The sequence below is a fragment of the Erigeron canadensis genome, chromosome 1 (assembly GCF_010389155.1).
Source record: "Erigeron canadensis isolate Cc75 chromosome 1, C_canadensis_v1, whole genome shotgun sequence".
In the NCBI taxonomy this organism is placed as follows: Eukaryota; Viridiplantae; Streptophyta; class Magnoliopsida; order Asterales; family Asteraceae; genus Erigeron; species Erigeron canadensis.
In genome coordinates this window covers 51,342,516-51,363,266 of record NC_057761.1, presented here as the reverse complement: position 1 = coordinate 51,363,266, position 20,751 = coordinate 51,342,516, and the positions used below count along the sequence as shown (strand labels likewise).

Sequence of the window (20,751 nt, the reverse complement as noted above, 5' to 3'; positions counted from 1 at the left end):
CTTATTAATACAAAAAAACTAAAGTGTAAGAAATACGGTCATTAACTGTTAAATAGAATGGTAAACTATCAGTAATTTTAACCATATTGTCAAGTTTTCATATTAAACATTTACATCTATCACAATATCAATTACTACAATATGTTGTCTAAATATTATTCGGGTACTAAGATAAGGTGCATAAAATAGTCACTTAACATAAAATTTAGAATGTGCTTTTGGTATGAAAGATTTAGTTTTTTATAAACGTTAATTAAAGTTTTAGGGATGTATTTAACATTTTCAAATAAATTATTATATCTTAAAAACATTATACTTTCCATGTCAAAAACTTTCCCATATTTTGAATTTATTATCAATATTTTTATTTTAATTTTGAACTTTTCTATTTATATTTTATGTCAAGCTTTCATATTTAATAATTACATCACTATATCTATAACTATATATAATAAGTTATCTTAATATTATCCGGCTATTACCCAGGTGCTTAAGCTAGTACGTATATATATATATATATATATGGGGTATAAAAGCTTAGTAGGAATGGGAAAAGACGGCTGATTATGATATATTTTAAGTTATATTAATGCGATCTTTTTGTATATTCAGTTATTCACTGAATTATTGTTTTATGTGATTTTTGCATGACAATTTCTAATCCACCTTTTCTCTATACAGGAAAAAGAATATTGAGGTAAGGGTTCTATCAGAAATTTCAAAAACTTATTAGCTAATAATCTTCGTATATTATTCTATACCATCTATGTGTTTTGTGACTTTATGAAAGTTAATATGTATATGCTAATATGCTAAATTTTTATAATTTCGTATATCTGTTTTTGTGTATTGTAATATCTATACACGTATGTTTAGTTTAATTTGTGTCTGGCAAAAGCATAGGCAAGGATTGCTAAAGCCAATTATGAAGAAACAACTATATATGATTCTCTAAATAAGATTGCAAAAAGCAGCCAGCAGGCAATTAAAAAAGCAACTTATCAGAGTGAACTTAGGCCAATGTATTGGCCATTAGTTTTTCCCTGAACCTTTCAAACAGAGTTCTCCTATACAACTATACTAGAGCTGGCTGTTGGAATAAACATGATTCGATTTGAGTTATAAATTATCCTAGATCATCCTGTGGAACCTGTAAGGCTGTAACTTAATGCACAAATTTAGAGAGGAAAGACACACGAAAATTAGGGTATTATTACGTGGGTAGGGATTAACCTAAACTTAGGGTTAATGACTCTCTATATATAAGGAGAGTATCTATACTTTAAACTCTTTTGGCATTTAATGTGTGCACCATTAGTCCTCTTAGTTACAATCACCTAATGGGAAACCCTATACTACGTCTCTAAGAGTAAATAAGCCCATTATATATTTACTAGACATAGAGATTTCAGTTATTGTCAATTATAATATCATGAATGATAGATGATCAGTGACGATCACACTAACGAGGTTCCAACACCGGCATGACAGGCAACTCCGCAACTTATAGATGTTATAGAAATAGATATAGATGATTGGTTGGTGACTTAGTGTTATCGACTTATCGTCTAGAATTTTATATGCCAAATAACGTATTTGCTGGCTATGCAACTTATTGATGTTTTTTGTAACTTTGGATTATTATGGTACGCCGAATCAATGTACTTTGTATGCTTTGTTATATTAAAGTGTTGGCAATGAATGGAATATGGGTGTGGTAAACACCTTTGTCACGCGGTAACACCGCCGCCAACACTTTCTTGGTGTGGCGTGACAGAGGTTTATGGTAAAGTTTACCATATGGCTAACAGTGGGAGAAACGCTAAGGGGCCGGTGCTTGACGAACGCTTCGTTAATATATATATATATATATATATAAACTCCTATGTACTGCTCTATCGTTGGCGATCGTTGCCTCAATTTGTACAATGTCAACTTTTTAGTAGGGAGCCGAGCAAATGCACCACATGTTTTTGATATTGACATTGTCATGATGTAGACGATAAATTTGATTATCATTATTTCGTCAGTTGTTGTTATAATGTAAAATAATACGAGTAATCACTGTGATCATTTCTGTTTAAAAGGTACCCTTTTCAAATGTTATCTATATATGGATCAACCTACTCCTAAATAGATTATTTTAAAGACAGTTACGAGTTTGCTTCTTTGTTTGATTGTTTCAAATGTTAGTAAACACACTACAACAAAATAGTTGATTATTCACATACTTTTTATACAAATCTTCACATTTAAAATTGTGTAAAAGAATATCATACATATTTGTATTGGGTGTGAAAAATATAGATGTTACAAAATAATATTAAGTCTTCACAATTAACAATGTGAACATATTGTTAAATTCTTCACACTTGAAAGTGTGAACAATTTACCATAATACTTCACACTTTTAAGTGTAAACATATTTATTGTAATTCTTCACACACCCATAATGCTTCACACTTTCAAGTGTGAAGATATTACCATAATTTTTCACACTTAAATGTGTGAACATAATTGGCTTAATTCTTCACACTTTAAAATGTGAAGATATTTTACACATTCCAATTTCTATCAATATAATTTACTGTACATATCTGTAAGAGCATTGGGTATGGACGGAAAATGCCGAACCCCGGATGCTTACATGGTTGTCGGCACCGATCTTCATCCATTCCTTCCTATTCTTTGCCGAGCACTACATCAAGAATCCATCAAGATTCTTGGTTTCATTGCCGATACACGACATGCTAGTTCTCTTATACTTTTAGTAAATACATGTAGGCCCGCTTAATATTTAATAAGATTGATATATCTGGTTTTTATTTTGGTTATATTTGATAACAAATTACGGAGAATATGTAATTTACATTGAAAAGAAGTTGGGTAGAAGATAGAAGTGGGGCAAGAGGATAAAAAGGTTATTTTTATTAAATTAATGTATGTATGGTGGTCGATGGATACTAGATAGAAACTTATATATTATCACCCTTAAATTAAATTATAGCTCTCTAGATAAAAGTGGCATCAAGTATATAACTAATAATTAAAATTAATTACTACTCATCTGATTTGACTCATTATTTAAATTTACAAACATTTTTACTAACGAAATGGTAAAACAAATGTATATACTTATAATTAATTTATCTATCCTAGTTTTATGTTTATCATGAATAATTTTTTATCAATATATTTTACTTTATGTAATTTTTAAATAAAATTAAAAAATAAAAAGTAGTAATTTTTAAATAATTTATGTAATTTAAAAAGTAGTTTTATGTTTATCTATCCTACTTTTTATTTTTGAATAAAAAGTAGTTTTAAAATAATTTATGTAATTTTTAAATAAAATTAAAAAATAAAAACGTAATATTCTGGGTTGTTCTGCATCCATAATGGCTAAAACCTAATAAAATAACAAAAGATGATGTATCGCTGATGTGGTATTCTGGATGGTTCTGCGTACTTCATCCATACCTGATGGAAATTCTTTAGAAATACATAGACTACTGCAGGACTACTCATTGGTACAGAAATTAAGAAACATCTTGTTTATTTGCAAGAAAATAATAAAGATAAGATTCACATTTATATACAAACTAGTAGTAGTCACCAGTACAGAATGATTAACAATTCATGAATTCTATGAGCTATAAACAAACTAAGTTTCAAGTGATATTAATCCACATTGCAACTACTAAATCTTTGAGTTGCGATGTAATCTTCTCGAACTTGCTAAAGATCCCTGCAAACTAAAAAGTTTATAAAGTTCATGAACTTTTCATATACTAAAATATATTCAAAAGCGTAAGATTAAATGGTCAAAATAATGAATGACAAACATGTATGCAAACCTCATATAATATTAATTGGATGCCTTTTGTGAAGCATTCACTGAATACATGTGTGATGTCCCCTAGAAAACTGAAAATTTTAAAATACAATACAAATCAGTGATCAACCGTATTCATCAAGGTAGACAAATCATGTTTAAAACCAAAAAAAAAAACATAGCAATAAGTATACTAGTAGAGATCTTATTTGATAAGGGTTCTACTATGACCCACCTCTAAAAACAAAGAAAACATAGCAGCAAGTAAAGTTGCTATCTCTAACACTTTGTTACTTAGTCAGAGAGCAAAATAACTACAACAACGACCACAATCACTTCCAATCCCGAGCTTCAAATTAAAGACGACACGTCCATTTATTACACAAAACAGAAAAGGAACTTTCAGCAACAATACGTTAGGAGTTCACCTTGTATCTCAACCTCATAGAGCAATTTCATCTCATGTTCATTTAGTAAAGTAAATTTCTTACCCAGGTCCGCTTCCTTATAAGGTAAAGACCATAAACCAAAGGTTTTCTATCATCCAGTATTTGATTAAAAATATTTGTTGTTATCTGTCAATCATATTTAATGATGCATGACAATAGATCATTAAACGTACTCTAATATATTCTTATACTAAATTGAAGATTTAGATGCTTAATACAAAAAAGAAAACACAAGGCATTTGACCTGCTATACTGTTGATCCACTGTTGTCTATGGTAGACTGCCCACCCGTTTAGTTATAACTAACTTTATCTATCTTATAGAAACTTGATTAAAGCGTACCTTAATCAAACCACTGGACTAAGCAATTCTTTTACTTTGTCTCTATGAAATGCCGAGGACAATTGATAATGCCAGCTGTTTTGGTTCTTAGGATCTGCCACCATGAAACAAAAAGTACCGTATACTCCATATTATCGATAAATCCAAACCACTATTCGTCAACCTAAACCTCAGTTTTCAAAATGATCACACGTACACACACACACAAGAAGCATATCATTAGTTTCACACGCGAGAAGTGTTACCTTCAAGGAAAGATGATGTAACAAAGACCTCATAAGTCCGAGACTCGGCCAAAGCCAGAGAATCTAAAGAAACTGCAGCAAAAATCCCAATTAAAGCTTTAGCAATGGACCAAACAAATTCTTACTATTATTAATGGGACAAAGTTTTTTATTAAGATCAGGATCCGGTCTGCTAGTTGGAAATAACACGACAATGAGAACCATGTACTTTACAAACTTGCATAGGCTTGACTTTCTTACCCGGTCTGCTAGTTGGAAATAACACGACAATGAGAACCATGTACCTTACAAACTTGCATAGGCTTGACTTTCTTACCCGGGCCTGTTTCACGAACCCAAACCCCATAATATTATACAAATTTAAGATTTACATGCCGTGAATGTTAAAATCACCCTTTACTTATAATGCTTGGTGGTAATACCTAGGTAATAAATGATTAATAGTAGCAAACAATCATACCGTCTCAACAACTAATGCATCCACATCTTCAACTTCTGCATATACTCACTTTCATTAGGTTCAAAGATCCTACCAATGAATCTGTAGACTTTTAAGACGTCTGGCATGACTGCACGCAATAAAAAATTAAATAAGAGGATGCAGAGCATAGTGGTTCAGAAGACGGTAACTAGCATCTTTAACACGCAAGCTGCTATCAACTAAAAATATTTTAAAACGTCTCATAGTAGATGGTGTTTAACTAATGAACCAGTTGATAACTAACCTCGCAAGTTGGTCATTTGTTTCACCAGTTGGCCATATCCCTGTACTGTACCACTATCAATGCTGCTAAATAAAAAATATTAGAAATGATATATTGCATGAAACTGAGTAAATGGGACACATGGAGCCCGAAAAATGAAAAAACGCAAAAAAACATTATGCCTACATAATCAAGTCAGTTTCCGCTTGAGTTCAAGATCATCACAGTTGGTGTCTTTAATTAAAGGGATTAATCACGGGAAGACCAACGTACTTTCCCATTTGTACACGGTTGCCCATTATACTATTTTATTGATAAGGTTTACCCACATACTTTTCTTTTTTGTACACGGTTGACCAATATTACCGACTATCACAGGTAAACCGATCAACTTTGGGTCAACCGTGTACAAAAGAAAAATATGTGGGTAAACCTTATCAATGAAAAAGTATAATGGGCAACCGTGTACAAATGGGAAAGTACGTCGGTCTTCTCGTGATTAATCCAATTTTAATCAACGTTCGTAAACATGTACTTTTTAATCAACACAACTATATATTATATTGTCAATTGTTTCCTTACATTCTATCTTCATAATTATGTCCATATTATAACTATACTCTTACACACAACTCAACATCGTTCTAATATAGATCATTTTTAAACCACACGTTAAAAATGAAAATAATATAATTCATCTCGGACGTACAACGCACGGGTCTTAAGACCTCGTTACAAAGAACAACGTCAAAATGTTCAAAATTTTTTGTATTTTGGGTTTCGTATGAAATATTTGGTTGTTATTCCTTTTTTATTAAGAAAGATTCGCACGTATTAAGTATATGGGATCATCCATAAGATATTTTTTTAGCCATACATCACTACTTATTTTTTTTTGATTAATCACGAAAAGATCAACGTACTTTTCCATTTGTACACGGTTGCCCATCATACTTTTTATTGATGAGATTTACCCACATACTTTTTTGTTTGTACACAGTTGACCCAAAGTTGACCGGTTTACCTGTGATAGTCGGTAATATTGGTCAACCGTGTACAAAAAAGAAAAGTATGTGTGTAAACGTCATCAATAAAAAAGTATAATGGGCAACCGTGTACAAATGGGAAAGTACTTTGGTCTTCCCGTGATTAATCCCTTAATTAAAATAGCCGTCAACAAGCAAGTCCGGCATATAAAGCTGGTTAGAAAATGCTTGGCCAAGAGCCAAGATGTTAGCTTTTCCATCACTAGCCTTCATTATCGTTTCTTCACGAGTCATTCTATTGCACAAATAAACCGTAGGTTTTAGTAAAGTTGACCTATTGTTTATATAGATATGTTAAGGCTTTTTTATATCACATTATGAAGGTGTTTGTTGAGAAGTAAGATAGTCATTACCTAAATGGTGAATCCCTAACCAAATCTAAATACTCTCTAGAAAGAGAAGATAAGGTTCTACGTAGTGTGACGGTGTCATAATACACAAGGCATTGTTCATCAGAGACATAAATGCCAAATATTGAACAGATAGTTAAGGCAATGTCAGTGTTAGCAAATTCATCAATAGGGTCAAACACAACAATGCAGTTACCCGAATTAGTATCCTCCACTTCCACGGGAACATCTTCTTCCTTTGATGTCATGATGCCAGTTCGTCCACTCGATATCAAGCAATTGCGGAACAACTACATAATTTTCCAACAGAAGTTAACATACGCCGCATCCGAACTTCAGTAAAACTCAAACTATAACATAATAGTCATGCCGAAAAAAACTAATATCTCTTACTCGTTCTAATGACAGTTAGTTCTCAATTCTCATACAGGTCAACAAAAGTAGAATTCTTAGTCAAAAGGTTTAGGTTAAAAACGAAGGATCATGTGCTCACCTTACAAAGTTGCTCGAGGCTACGTAGAAGTCGATTAATTCATCACCAAAGTGCACTCCTCTACAATACAATGTGGACATACGGTTAGATACAGCACATAAGCATATGAAATGCTTCTAGAATCTACCAAAAATGAAGCTTTTGCCCTAATTTCATTCTCTTTATAGAATAACCCCAAATTAATGAACACACACAGATATACATTTATATATATACATATATGTATACAGGGGAAATGATATGCTGCTACTTGCAACCTGCTTTCCTTCACAATCAATCCATACACACACTGACACACACACACACACATATATATATACATATCACGCACACACATAATGAATGCCTACAATTGATCAAGATTAAAAGAATTTAACCTTCAATCGGAGCAATTACCTGCAGAAAAATGTGATTTTACGGAGATCTAGGGTTTAATAAACCGAAAGATTCATGAGAGATTCATAATGAGAAATTGCGATTTAAACTTTTGGTGTAGATATATATAATTATATATAGATATAGATGTGTTTGAGTTAATTCTTGTGTTTCAGAAAAGACATGAGTTTCAATTTGTATTTGGGATTTTGGGATGGAAAAATTGGGATACAAATTTTGCCTCGTAAGAGCACTCCCAATGGTTTTATCCAATACTAACCAATACACTACTACATCGGCGTCACATCAGAAAAACATATTTTCAATACATTTTCTCCAATTTACACCCAATACCCAATACATTCCAATCCACTCCAACATATTTATTTTAACACTTTTAATTAATATTTATTTTTTACACTCATAAATAATAATAATAATAATAATTATAATAACAATAATAAAATATAAAAGAATAATAATAATAAGTTTAAATAGTTTTGAAATATATATATATATATATAGAACTGTAGGGTTCAAACTATAATAAATATTAAACTGTATGGTAGAAAATGAAAATTATAATAAATTATATATAGATATGTTGTCTTCAAGATCTGGACTTTCACCGGAGTTCTTGCCGGAAAACACGAAACACCATTTACAAAACACAGGTACACACACAAACATGTATGTATCACAGACACATATATATATATAATTTACGAATTAAAAAAAAAGAAAAAGAAAAAAACAAGCAAACCTTCCGTATTGCCCACCAAGGAGCAACCCAATACGCCCCTCAATACGGTCAAATACGGCCCACACCCAATGGTGTGGACCGTATTCGAAGTCAAGCAAGAGTATGCAAAATTTAATAATAATCTGTCACACCCCACCTTAGGCGGAATCGTAGGATATGACGAAAAGATATAGCATAACACATGGAGTTTATAATAGAGTAATACTAAATGAAATCCAAATAAATGTGATTCTCATAAGCGGGATAAGGCTAGGCAACACGCCTCAAATAGCAAAAGAAAAATGTAGCAAATAGCAGATAGAGTTCAATGATTCAAATGCAAATTAGGAGTCCATGAAGGATCCCTTTATTAGTCTTCCTAAAGTCCTTATGCTTAGTTTCCTTAAGGATTGTTATTACCTGAAAATGAATGCTCGAAAATGTCAACATAATGTTGGTGAGTTCGTAGGTTTAAAGTAATACAAATGAATTTGCTGTGCATGATATATATGAGGTTTGGACAATAGTGTAAATATAAACATGTAGCAGCTTGTATGCAATCCAAATACTGATCAATGCCATCATAGTTATCCAACAACACAACCCTCATCATTCCTGCCAACAACTCAATCACATCACTTGCCAACAACTCAATCACACACTATAATACCAACAACTACCAGCTGGAGTATATAGTTGGTCGATAGATTTCAAATAGTCTTCAATAGATATCAACAGACATCTATTGCATCATAGAATCAACACAAGCAAGCTAGCATACACATTTCATAATTACATGTATTTGTCCAAGAAAACAAACTAGTTTTGGCACAGCTAGTAAAGAAATGAAAAATGTTTTGAGCATTATTTTCCCCCAAAGAAATAGAATAAAAAGGGCTCACGAAACTCACCTCAATCAGCAAGCAGTTGTGCAAAGTCCAAAAGATCACTAGAATCTACACAACATATACATGTACAAGTTACAATTATGGACATGGTCAATAACCGTCCATTGTAACCCGCATTTGATGATATACATATATGGCTACTTTCAAAATATTCACAACTGATTTGTCATGTATTATTAAGTTACAAGTCACATAACTTAAGATAGTGTATTTGTTTTAATGATATACCATTGGTTTCTACAAGTTCATATTCACTGAAATTTTTGGTAAATTCATCTATTTTTTATTAGGACGAAACGAAAAATTCAAGATTTCAAATCTTAACCACTGTAACCTTAGAGTTTTATACACTTACATGAATTTTTACTTAATTTATTTCGCACGTTAACTATTTTTAAAAATTCCATAATCACATACTAGTCAGAAAATTCTTTGTTTGCGCGCAGAAAAGTTTTATAAAAGTTAAGGGCCTTCGAAGCTTAAAAAAAAATCCAAATTTTTACTGTACACTCTTAACATCTTAAAAATGTTTCTGGAAAAAAGTAATTTTCCAGTTCATAAAATCGACCAAGATATGACTATTTGAAGTCGACCTAAATCTGTTCGGAAAACTCAGCTTTGCGCAGTTTTGTTATAAAATTCGTTTGACAACCTTAAACTTCATATTTTTACACGAAACTAATTCCACCAGAAAGTAGACTTCCTGAATTTAATTTTAGACACGAAAAACTTGACTTAACCATCTTCCATGACCAAGATACGACATTTCAAAGTTAACAAACCGAATCTGTCCAGATTCTGAAATAACTCAAACTTACTGTTTTAAAGACTACTACAACTAATATACATATATAAACTTTCAAATCTTTCCAACACCTATTTACATCTGTTATTATGATTTCCAAGTCTTTGTAATTAGATTTCTTAGATTACATTAATTATTACGCTACAATTAATACGTAAATTTTTAAAATTAATGTGATCTATACTTCAAGCCTTGATTTAACCTTTAAAAAGACTTTCATTAGTTATTATAAATTTTGCCATAATATATATATTCATCAATATAGGTTACTTATAAATAAAGATTAATAAATAAAAAGATATGCTTATATACATACATATATATATATATATATGAAAAGAGAAGATAAGTAATTTACCCCAAAATTGATGATCACTCCTTAGATACCTTAACAATACAAAATAGATATAATTTATAAGAATTTTTTATATAAAAGATCTTTTAAAAAAATGAATGAGGAAAATTATTTAAACTTACCCAAAAGTTGCTTTGTCAAGTGATGATTAAAATTTTGCTCTTGTGGTGTGTGTGTGTTCGACGGCAGGAGAAGAAAAAGAACAAGGATGAGTTATAATTTTGTTTAAGGTAATTAGTTTATATTCACAGATAAGTGTTTTAGAGTTTGAATATAATTAGGATATATTAATATATAATTTAACAAAAGTTCTAATAGAAATACAACTTTTCTTTTCTTTATTTTTTTTTCTTTTGGTCGTCCCCCTCTCCCCCTAAATGTTATACTCTACCATTTTTGATGTATAATCTTATTATTATTTCTATTTTACTACTTGTATTGATTATAAAAATTACTTTGATAATTATTGATTTTATTTACCAAAATTCTACACTTGTTATACTATATAGGCACATTGACTAGTCAAGAAATTTGGAATTTAAGTTAGAGGCTATAATAAAGTACCGATTTTGGTGACGGATGTCACATAATCCCTCAGTAAAAATGAAAATCCCGAGATAATTTTGATGTCGGGAAAACCAGCGCGGTATAATTAGTGTTGATAGATTTTTTGACCGCCAAAATTTTGCTGATGGAAATATTAGTCAGAATTTAATTGTATCGGAAAATTATAAAAAGTATTGTGTAAAAATTCACAATTTAAAAATAACGACGAGATTTCAATCGACTATTAGAGACGGAATTTTTGACAAAATATTTAAAGAAAACGAATAATCATATACATAAATAATACTATATTTTCTTTTTTAATAGTATATATAAATATAAATATAATATACTTAATTAGTACTATATATTTAGATATAATCTTTAATCAAAAATTGCAACGGAGTACATAATAATACGTTAAACAAACTATTAAGTATTAACTAGATTATTAAAATAATTTCATTAATCAAATTTATGGACTCATATGTTCAATTAATACACATTAAGTATTAACCACAACTTTCTTATGTCTTTCTTCTACATCAAGAACACTGCTCTTCTTCATCTCGCTGCTCTTCTCCGTCAAACACAAAGCCACCATTTGTCTTCCCTTTATATCTCTTTTCTTCAATGTGTACGCACCTCTTTTTACCAGGTTATGCACTCTTAAAGAATAAGCCTAGAAAAAAACTCTAAACCTTATATTTACCACTACTAAGAAAAGTCATAGGGTGTGTAAGTGCATACCCTATCTATAACATAAGTCCGCCCCTGGTTAGGAGCATCGACAATTTTTATCGGCATGTATTCCAACAATAGAAGCCAAGAAAAACGTAGATCAAACCTCAAAATCGAAAACCCCCAAAAAAAAATTTAGGTTTCCGGCGATGTCGAAGAAGTTGGCACAAGAACAAAAAAAAAGGTCACAAGTACACGCTCCCAACGTTTAAAAGGATCGGCCAAAACATGCCGATATATATAGCAAAAACTAGCCGATTGTGCTTGCCGAAACTTGCCGATACAAGTGTTATAGTGTAGACGATGTTTGCCGATGATTTTTGCCAATAAAACAAGTCGACTACACCCTTGGCCCTTACACGCCCTATTTGTGTGAAAAAACGTCTAACATTTTAGTTTATTCAAAATATTTAAAAAATTAACATGTAAGAAATTTTTCATTCAAATTAGATTATATGTAACAATCTAATATTCACTTAGAAAATAATAAAGTGAAAATAAATAGAGAAGGGGATAATTCTGGCGGATAATAATAAAGGAGATTATGTCGTGTGGGTTTTGATGGTAGTGGAAAACCAACACATGTCTCAAATGCAAAGCAAGATGTACAACCAGTACTGAAAGCATTTACTGTTTCTACATAAGTTTTTTATAAAACTTATTATTAAGTACAATAAAACTTAGAGAGTAAACTTTTAATATAAAAAAATATAACTTATTATATATGCAAGGGCGTAGCTACATAGGGGCCGGGAGAGCGTCCGGTCCCCCGAAATTTTTTTTGCGATGTAGGGGGTATATTGTTTTCGTGTGGAAAAGTTTCGATATACTCGGTTTCGACCTCTCATCTTAATTGTGAAATTTTTTTTATATACTAAGTACTAAAATTGATTCATTACATTTTACATAAGCCAACAAAATTACTTAGCCCAGACTAAAGCTCATTACTTAAATAAAAACTTAGCCCACTGAATTCAAGGTTCTTAAAGGTCGAAATACTGAACTCTAATTTTTTCAGTGAATCGAACCAGGTACCAACCGTTTGTCTCATTTTTAATGTTTACTTGTCTTGAACAAATGTTTAGTTTTGCCGTGATTGAAACTTTTTTTTTTTATAATAATAGTATCTAATTTTTTACCCGACCCGAATCGAATCACTGACCCGAACATATTACCTGAAAAATAACGTTAGGAAAAAAAATTTAGATCCCGACCCCCACTCAAAAATTTCTAGTTTCGCCACTGTATATATGTTTTATGAAGTTTTAGGGTTTCAATTAGCATTTCTCTGAAATAATATATCGATAGTGTTATTACTATATCTACTGTTTGAGGTTATATAAGCGTTTAACCTCAATTTAGTTTTTTTTTTATTATTATTGCTGAATTGATAAGATATTTCATTTTCAGAAGTCTAAATAACTTTTTATCTTTCTTTTGGGAAGTGGAGCACCCAAATGTCGCATTTTAAAAAAAGTTAAGAATCATATAGTTTGTTAAGACAAGATAACATAAAAAAAAGGCTACATCATATCTTCTTTAAGAATTATTATTATTAATCTATGATATTTACATTTTAAATATATACCCCTGGTTTAATAGCTTTATTAAGTTGTTTGAAATGTATATATTTTACTCAACGTTTAAGAACTTAATTTCAATCAACTCTAACAAGAAGTTTTTGTTGATAGTTTATATATATATATATATATATATATATGGAAAAAATAAAATGAGCCCACTTAAAAAAAGTTCATTGATTTTCTTCTCCCTCCTCTATCTCCGGTCACCACCATCATCTCCGCCCATCACCACCATCTCCGGCGAACCACTGCCGCCGCCATCATCTCCGGTGAACCACTGTCGCCACCATCATCTCCGACCACCCAGCCACGGCGCTGGCGCGGACAGCAAGGGCGGAGCCCGTACCGTATCAAACCACCACCATCTCTTTGATCGTCGCCCATCAAATCCATACGATTCCTATATGCGTCCCTTGATGGTCAGCTTAGAACGGATGAGGGCCTCTGGCCCGTACCGTATCCACCCGAAAACGAAACTGATTCTCGCCGAAAAAGTCATTGGAGATGTCGTCACTGTCGCCGGAGATGTTGCAGTCGCCGGAATCTGGAAAACGGAATTGGAGATTTGAGGAAAGGGAAGAAAATCAATGGACTTTTTTTAGATGGACTTATTTTATCTCACCCCTGTATCCCTACATTATATAAATCTCACTTCAAAATTTGTTAGTTATTGCCTATGTGGCATACTTAAAAATGCAATAAAGCCCAAAAATCATTACAATATTGCTCCTTGGAAGGTCTACGGATTAGTTACTTTTATAAGAAGTTCAAATTTTCAAAAACGGATTAGTTATGCTTTCAAGAAGTTCAAATTTTCGAAAATTTGAATATGTAACCATTCGTGTATTGCTTGTGGCGGTTACTTCCTTGCATGTCTATGTCTATATAAGGCCAATTCCATTCAGTTTTAAGGCATTTCAAAACGTAAACACATAACAGATCAATTTTAGCATGGCTTCACTAAACCATGTTTCAATTAGAAATTTGCGTCCAAATAATAAGCCATGTACGATAACGGTTAGAATTTGCGGCTATGGAAGCAACCTCTATATGGAGATGTTAATAACATAGGTAGTATTGAGATGATCTTGATGGACGAACATGTAATTATTCATTGTTTGTGAATTTTTTTTGTTTTTGATTAGATTACTTTTTAACATAACTTTCTTTCGAATTTATAACTAGCTTTTTAACATCTAAATGTATAAACATTTTCATTTTGACAGTTTGATAAAGTGGTTGTTGTTGCAACAATCGGTTTTATTCCAACCGACCAGTTATGGTATTCAATGGAATGTGTGAACGGTTCTCAAGAAATTAAGTTGACCGATCTCTACATAAATACAGTCGACATTATTGATGATTTAAGGGACAGCAAAATGTGGATTTGTTGTTCATGTAACAAGGAAGGAGTTCTCATCAATCCTAGGTTTATATTTATATTTCATATTAAAACTCTATAATCATTAAGTTGTGTGGTAAAATTATATCTCTGTTTTTTTTTGGTAGGTTTAATGTGCAAGTTAGGATTGTAGATGCCACTGGTGCTATTGGAGTTAAAATGAATGATCAATAAATTTCAAATCTTATACAAAGAACAACCTATCAAATTTGTGATGAAAATTATGAGGTATATTTGGTTTATTTTAGTGCTAAATATATAAGACTTTTCTATGCATTTTAAGTTATTATTTTTTTTAAATGGTCATTAGTTGTAATAGGAGTACATTTACTTCGCTACATGCATGCTTGAACTGGTGTTAAAGAAATTTTTTAAGGTTATAGCGCATCCACGTGGGTCTATATATCAAAGTGGAGGAAAATTCATAATACCTATCACATCTCGGTAACCAACATAATCCTTCTTATATGCGCCTACTATGGGCAATCAATTTTATAATTTCTCTCCGGCATGCAATGTATGCGTTTTAAGCCCTCGTGTATCATTAATAAATCCCAAGGTATATCTAGCATTCTTCTTCTTTAAATTAATCAACTCATAAGAATATTTTTATTATATCCAACTCAGTTATATTTATTCATTGATACAATCTTAAAATAAAGTTTAAAAAAAATTATTTAGGATTGTCCGTGCATCGCATGGGGTCTAAGCACTAGTATATATATAAGAGAATAAAGATTAGACAAAAATAATAATTTTTATAAGTTTTCCGGGTTTTGTTTTTTTGGAATGGAACATTACACTATTCACATGTGAGGTCTCACTCAATGAAAGATAGACAGTTATGGGCCTCGTACAATTATATAAACTTGAAAATACCATGTCACTTTTTTCCTCGCAAAACTCACCAGAGAGGCAGAGATGATCGATCTCGTTTTGAATTTATATCACAAACGCACACTAATTACATCGAACAAATTAATATTAAGTGGCTTCTAGCGAAATGAAAGCATATCTTATTTCCAAAGCATTTTGTTATGATCATCAAATACTAATGACTAACAAGGACTCAAAAGAACATGGTGGGTTCTAAAGTCCCTTTGTCCACATATTTTATGATTGTATGTGTAGCACTATAAAAGTAATTGGAGGTCCCTTTAGAGGACTTGTTCTTGGTATTTCAGGTTTAAAGAGTCAAATTACTTTTATTAATTATCGTGTCTATTGATGGATTAATTGAAAATTTTCCTTCCATTGGGTACGATGAAGTCTGGTGTATAAGGTGTTCTAGCATGGGCACGTTTAAAACATTTCAGGAGATAAGCCAAGTATTCTTATTAAAAAGTTCATATATTTTCATTAACTGAAGACATGGCTTAATTAGTTTAATGAAATTGCAAAAGAGACATAGTAAAGAGGCATTATCTTTGGTTTTACTCATTAGTCTTGGGTTCGATTCTCCATAATAATAAGCTTGGGTGGTTTTTTCCCTGAATTTTTTGTGTACACATGTGTTTTGGGTATAATAGGCTCTGATTATCGAATGTTCGAAAGAATAAAAAAGTGAGAGAGTTGATAAAGGTAGCATCTTTTTGTAAACTCTGTTATATATAAAAAGGGGTTTGCTAAATACAGTCTTTAGGATTGTGTTTAAGGTGCATAAATTGTTTGTACATTTACCATGAAAATCAGGGGCGGACTTTTAATATGAAAGGTACACGTTTTTTTATGCACGTTAAATACATCCTTTAAGGCTGTATTTAGCATTTCTCATATAAAAATTGTAAATTGTCGTATCTTGGTTGAGAGGCTTGCTAACTTTAGTGGAACTAATTTACCAAAAATAAATAAGAGAAAGATTGAACACGTAAGCTATGCGTATTTGTTAGGAAAAAGAAGTTACAATATATATATAGAAATCTATAGCTAGAATACTGCATACATGCTTTAACATGAGATGAAATAACAAATTATTTATAGTAACATCCTAATAATAGCTCTAGCTACATTAGAGACATTTTCGATGTCCTTATTCTTGCGAGTTAACGGCGATTTCTGACCACGGCCACTAAAACTCCGTTCACAAGCTTGAGACTCTACCGCGACATCAGCCATTCCATCCTCGGCATACTTTGGTTGACCACCATCCAAGGCCTGAATGGCTGAAGGCACATCTGCCTTCACCACGGCCATGTACATCTGAGCGCACTCGTTTAACGAGTGCCTCAGTTCAGGTCGGGACCTATAAAGAGACTTGATTTGTTGTATGGCTTGAGTGGCTTTAGCCTTGGTTGCACCAACCATGATAAGTCCTAAGTCACTAATATCACCACTTGTGCTCTTGGGGTTTGACAAGAGAGTTGATATGCATAAATTATACGAGGGAGTAGCTTTGCATGTACTTTCTATTAGCCTTTTGTCTCCCTTGACCATATATGGAGATTGAAGGATATGAAGAGAAAGAAATATGAGATAGTAAAAGAACTTCATAGTGAACTATTTTTTTCTTTCTTGAAAGGCAATCATTTACAACTGCATTTATAACCAAGGCTTTAAATTTGATTGAGATGATTGAACCTTAGCTTTTGGGGTGTGAAGTTTGCTTTCGAGTGGATTGGTGACTATGCACCATGCTCTATTTATGGACCATTTATCTTCTATTTCAGAGTTGAAAAGGATATGTTGAAGAGTAACGCACGCATTGTAATGCACTATGTACAAATTTTCTTTTTTTGTACCATTATTGCATCATAGTCGTTTAAAATTATTTTAATGATAACATTTTAAGTTAACATAATCTTATACTTTTCATGTGTCTAAATATATTAGGATATATTAGGTAACATGCCTTTTCAAGAGCCTACACATTATTAGGGCGTTGGCAACGGATGGAAGTTGGGCGTGACACCACGTTGGAACACCGACGCCTATCTTCCACCACGAGTGGTGGTGTCATTTTGAGTGGTCAGACCACACAAGTGAACTTCCACGGGAACAATTAACGAGGCATCTTCATAGACTAGATTCTTTGTGATTTGACTTCTTTTTCTTTTTTTAAGTTTTTTTTTTTTAAATTGTAGTAAGTGGTGAAGTGAGTGGTGAGATGCCAATAAAATTTGGATGAGTGGTGAGTGAGTGGTGGAGATGAGGTGACATAAGGTGATTAGTTAAAAGTGAGTGGTGGATAAAATGTGCTTGAACCAATGCCAACGCTCTTAGATTTGCAACTTTCTAATCTCTTGAAGTAAAGTTGAAATAAACGTATGCGCGTAGCACCTTCGGAATTTTGGTAATTACTTGTTTTAAACAAGAGAAGCCAAATATTCTTATAAAAAATATACATTTTCATTAATTGAAGACATGGCTTAATTAGTAAATTAATAAAACTACAAATGGGACGCAGATTAACGGTTAATTATCAGAAGATTGTGAGGAGACATCCTTGGTATTTACTCATAAGTCTTGAGTTCGACTATTCAGAGTGACAAGTCAGTGGAGTTTTTTCCCAAACTTCCCTGTGTACACATCTTGCATGAGTTGTTCCGGATATAACAGGTTTTCAAATGTTCGGAAAAAAAAAAGTAAAGAAGAGTGAGAGAGTTGATAAAGGTAGCGCGCATCTTTTTGTAAAATCTGTTACATTTAATTAGAAAAAAAAAGGTAAATAAGAGTGAGAGAGTTAATAAATAGATTATTATTATTGTAGGGTTTAAAGTAAAACCCCTCTACGATCGTACACTAGACACCCCTTATAGCGTATGCTAGTACCCCGATCACGATCAACAAAAACCCTTTGTATATCTCCCTTCATATGAAAACTATATGAACCGTAAACTCTTGTTGTCGACCAACAAAAATAAACTAATAATTAATACCAAACATTAATTATATGAAAGGTTCATATGATGTATTTGGATTGTACAAAACCGAACAACCTTTAGAGGTTTCGGTCGAACCAAATAAGAAGGGAAAAGAAGAGGATTACTTATGTGAATGAATATCTAAAACCCTTTGATTAAGCTCTCTATTTATAGGGTTAATTTTTAGGGTTTTAAACTTGATGGGCAAGCAACTTCAAGGCTTTTCAAGCCTTTAAAATTCGGCCCCCTCCATTAGGAATTAAAGTCCAACTCTAATTTCTTAATTTCACATTTAACCTCTTTTTAATTAATTAAATACAATTAACTCTTTAATTTATTTAAATTAATTATTTCGTGATCAATTAATTATTATATTACATTAATATAATAACTAATAGTATATAGTTACCGTGTCATTTCGTGTGACCCCGTAGGCTTAAATTATTTCCGGACATGCATTTATTATTTAACATGATCACACTCCAACAGAAATTGTATATTGTCGTATGTTGGTTGAGAGGCTTCCTAACTTTAGTGAAACTAATCTATAAATAAATAAGAGAAAGATCGAACGCATGGCAGATTTATATGCCGGAATATTATTTTTTTTAAAGTGAGTTTCGATTCAGACGTGTTGGAGGCAATTTTAACCAAAGATTTTTTGGACTTCCAACCCCCTCATATAAAATTCTTTGAGATGAGAACCCAAAGACTCAAACCTGATACCTTGGGTAAACTCACCTCCGGGGCCCACATAATGGGGTTTAAGCTAGTGGTTTATATGCCGGAATATCTTTATACATTTAGACATGATAAAAGTTTATAGATATGGTGGATAACCTAATTATAAATTACGGAGTATGATGCTACGGAGCATAATTTCACTGACTTACGGAGAAGAGAAAGGAAATATACAATATTCTAGTATTATCTGTTAGTTGGTGCCAAATTACTATAATAGTGATAATACTAATGAGAATAACACCATTATAATTTTTTATTAACTTTTTGAACTGTAATAACATCATTATTACGGAGTATTACTTTAAAAACTGCTTGTTAAATCTTTTTATACGACATATACTAACTTTTATGCTTGCTAATCCATAGAAAAAAATGTATCGGTTAAATGTATATAAATGTCACAAAGTTTGGAAGTTGGCCCATCCAGGGCTAATGACGAAGGATTTCAGGAACCCAATAAGTCGAAGAGAAGGGCTAATTAATAAGATCCAAATCACGCTTCTTCAAAGCCCAAAATCTAATGTAGGCCTAGCTCCTAAGGCCACTTAGGTTGATGGGGGTAAGGAGAAATAGGCTACCACTCACCTAACCAAATCCTGTTTCCCAACAAAGTGGGTCCAAAGACGACAAGTAGTAACACTTTTACTTTTACGACTCCGGATGGTAAATTTGATGTTAAAAAAAGCTTCAAAAGATGAAATTAACAAGAACATAATTATGATGCTCGTAACTCTTTATGAGAAACCGATGAGGTAATTGATATTCCCAATAAAATGTCTACATTTATGTAAATTAATACGTATATCTTTAATGGACATGGTTACTATGTCTGATTGATAGATTCTTGATGTAATGAGATGTTCCTGTTTCGGATCCCTTGCTTAAATCTACTGACTTGATTTGTATTTTACATATGAAATAATGTGGCATTAAAGGCACATTACTTGTATGATAATGTTTTTATTCATAAGAATTATCAGGGTAACAGTTTCCTCAAATAAAATAAATTGGGTGTTAAAATGGTAAAATATGAATTTATTTTCGTTTTTTTTTTTTTTTTTTTTTGCAAAGGTTTGAATTACTCGATCAGAAGAACTAAAGGGAAGTCTAGAAATAGTTTTATTGGTTTCATGATTGTAACTGTAATTGTATTTATAACATCGGGTGTATAGTGGGTTTGCGAATTTATAACACCGGTAGCCCATTAAGATTTTAACATCATAAAA

General features: G+C 32.0%; 1 protein-coding gene and 1 long non-coding RNA gene across 5 annotated transcripts; both read right to left on the bottom strand.

Moving 5' to 3' along the window:
• Positions 1-3,539: 3,539 nt before the first annotated feature.
• Positions 3,540-8,029, bottom strand: LOC122585078. Of its 4 annotated transcripts, none has more exons than XR_006321652.1 (9): positions 7,861-8,029; positions 7,465-7,524; positions 7,168-7,261; positions 5,597-5,658; positions 5,332-5,440; positions 5,156-5,193; positions 4,872-4,943; positions 4,627-4,720; positions 3,540-3,927 (listed from the first exon to the last, which is right to left on the bottom strand). It is a non-coding gene; the product is annotated as an uncharacterized LOC122585078 (long non-coding RNA). The 4 variants fall into 4 exon arrangements; XR_006321653.1 differs by lacking the exon at positions 5,156-5,193 and having other exon boundaries at positions 3,540-3,748; positions 3,858-3,927; XR_006321651.1 differs by having other exon boundaries at positions 4,872-5,193.
• An 8,751-nt stretch (positions 8,030-16,780) lies between these two features.
• LOC122582717 (cell wall / vacuolar inhibitor of fructosidase 1-like) lies at positions 16,781-17,535 on the bottom strand. Its single transcript, XM_043755141.1, has one exon. The coding sequence runs from the start codon at positions 17,409-17,411 to the stop codon at positions 16,896-16,898; it is 516 nt and encodes a 171-aa protein (XP_043611076.1). The 5' UTR covers positions 17,412-17,535; the 3' UTR covers positions 16,781-16,895.
• Positions 17,536-20,751: the final 3,216 nt, after the last annotated feature.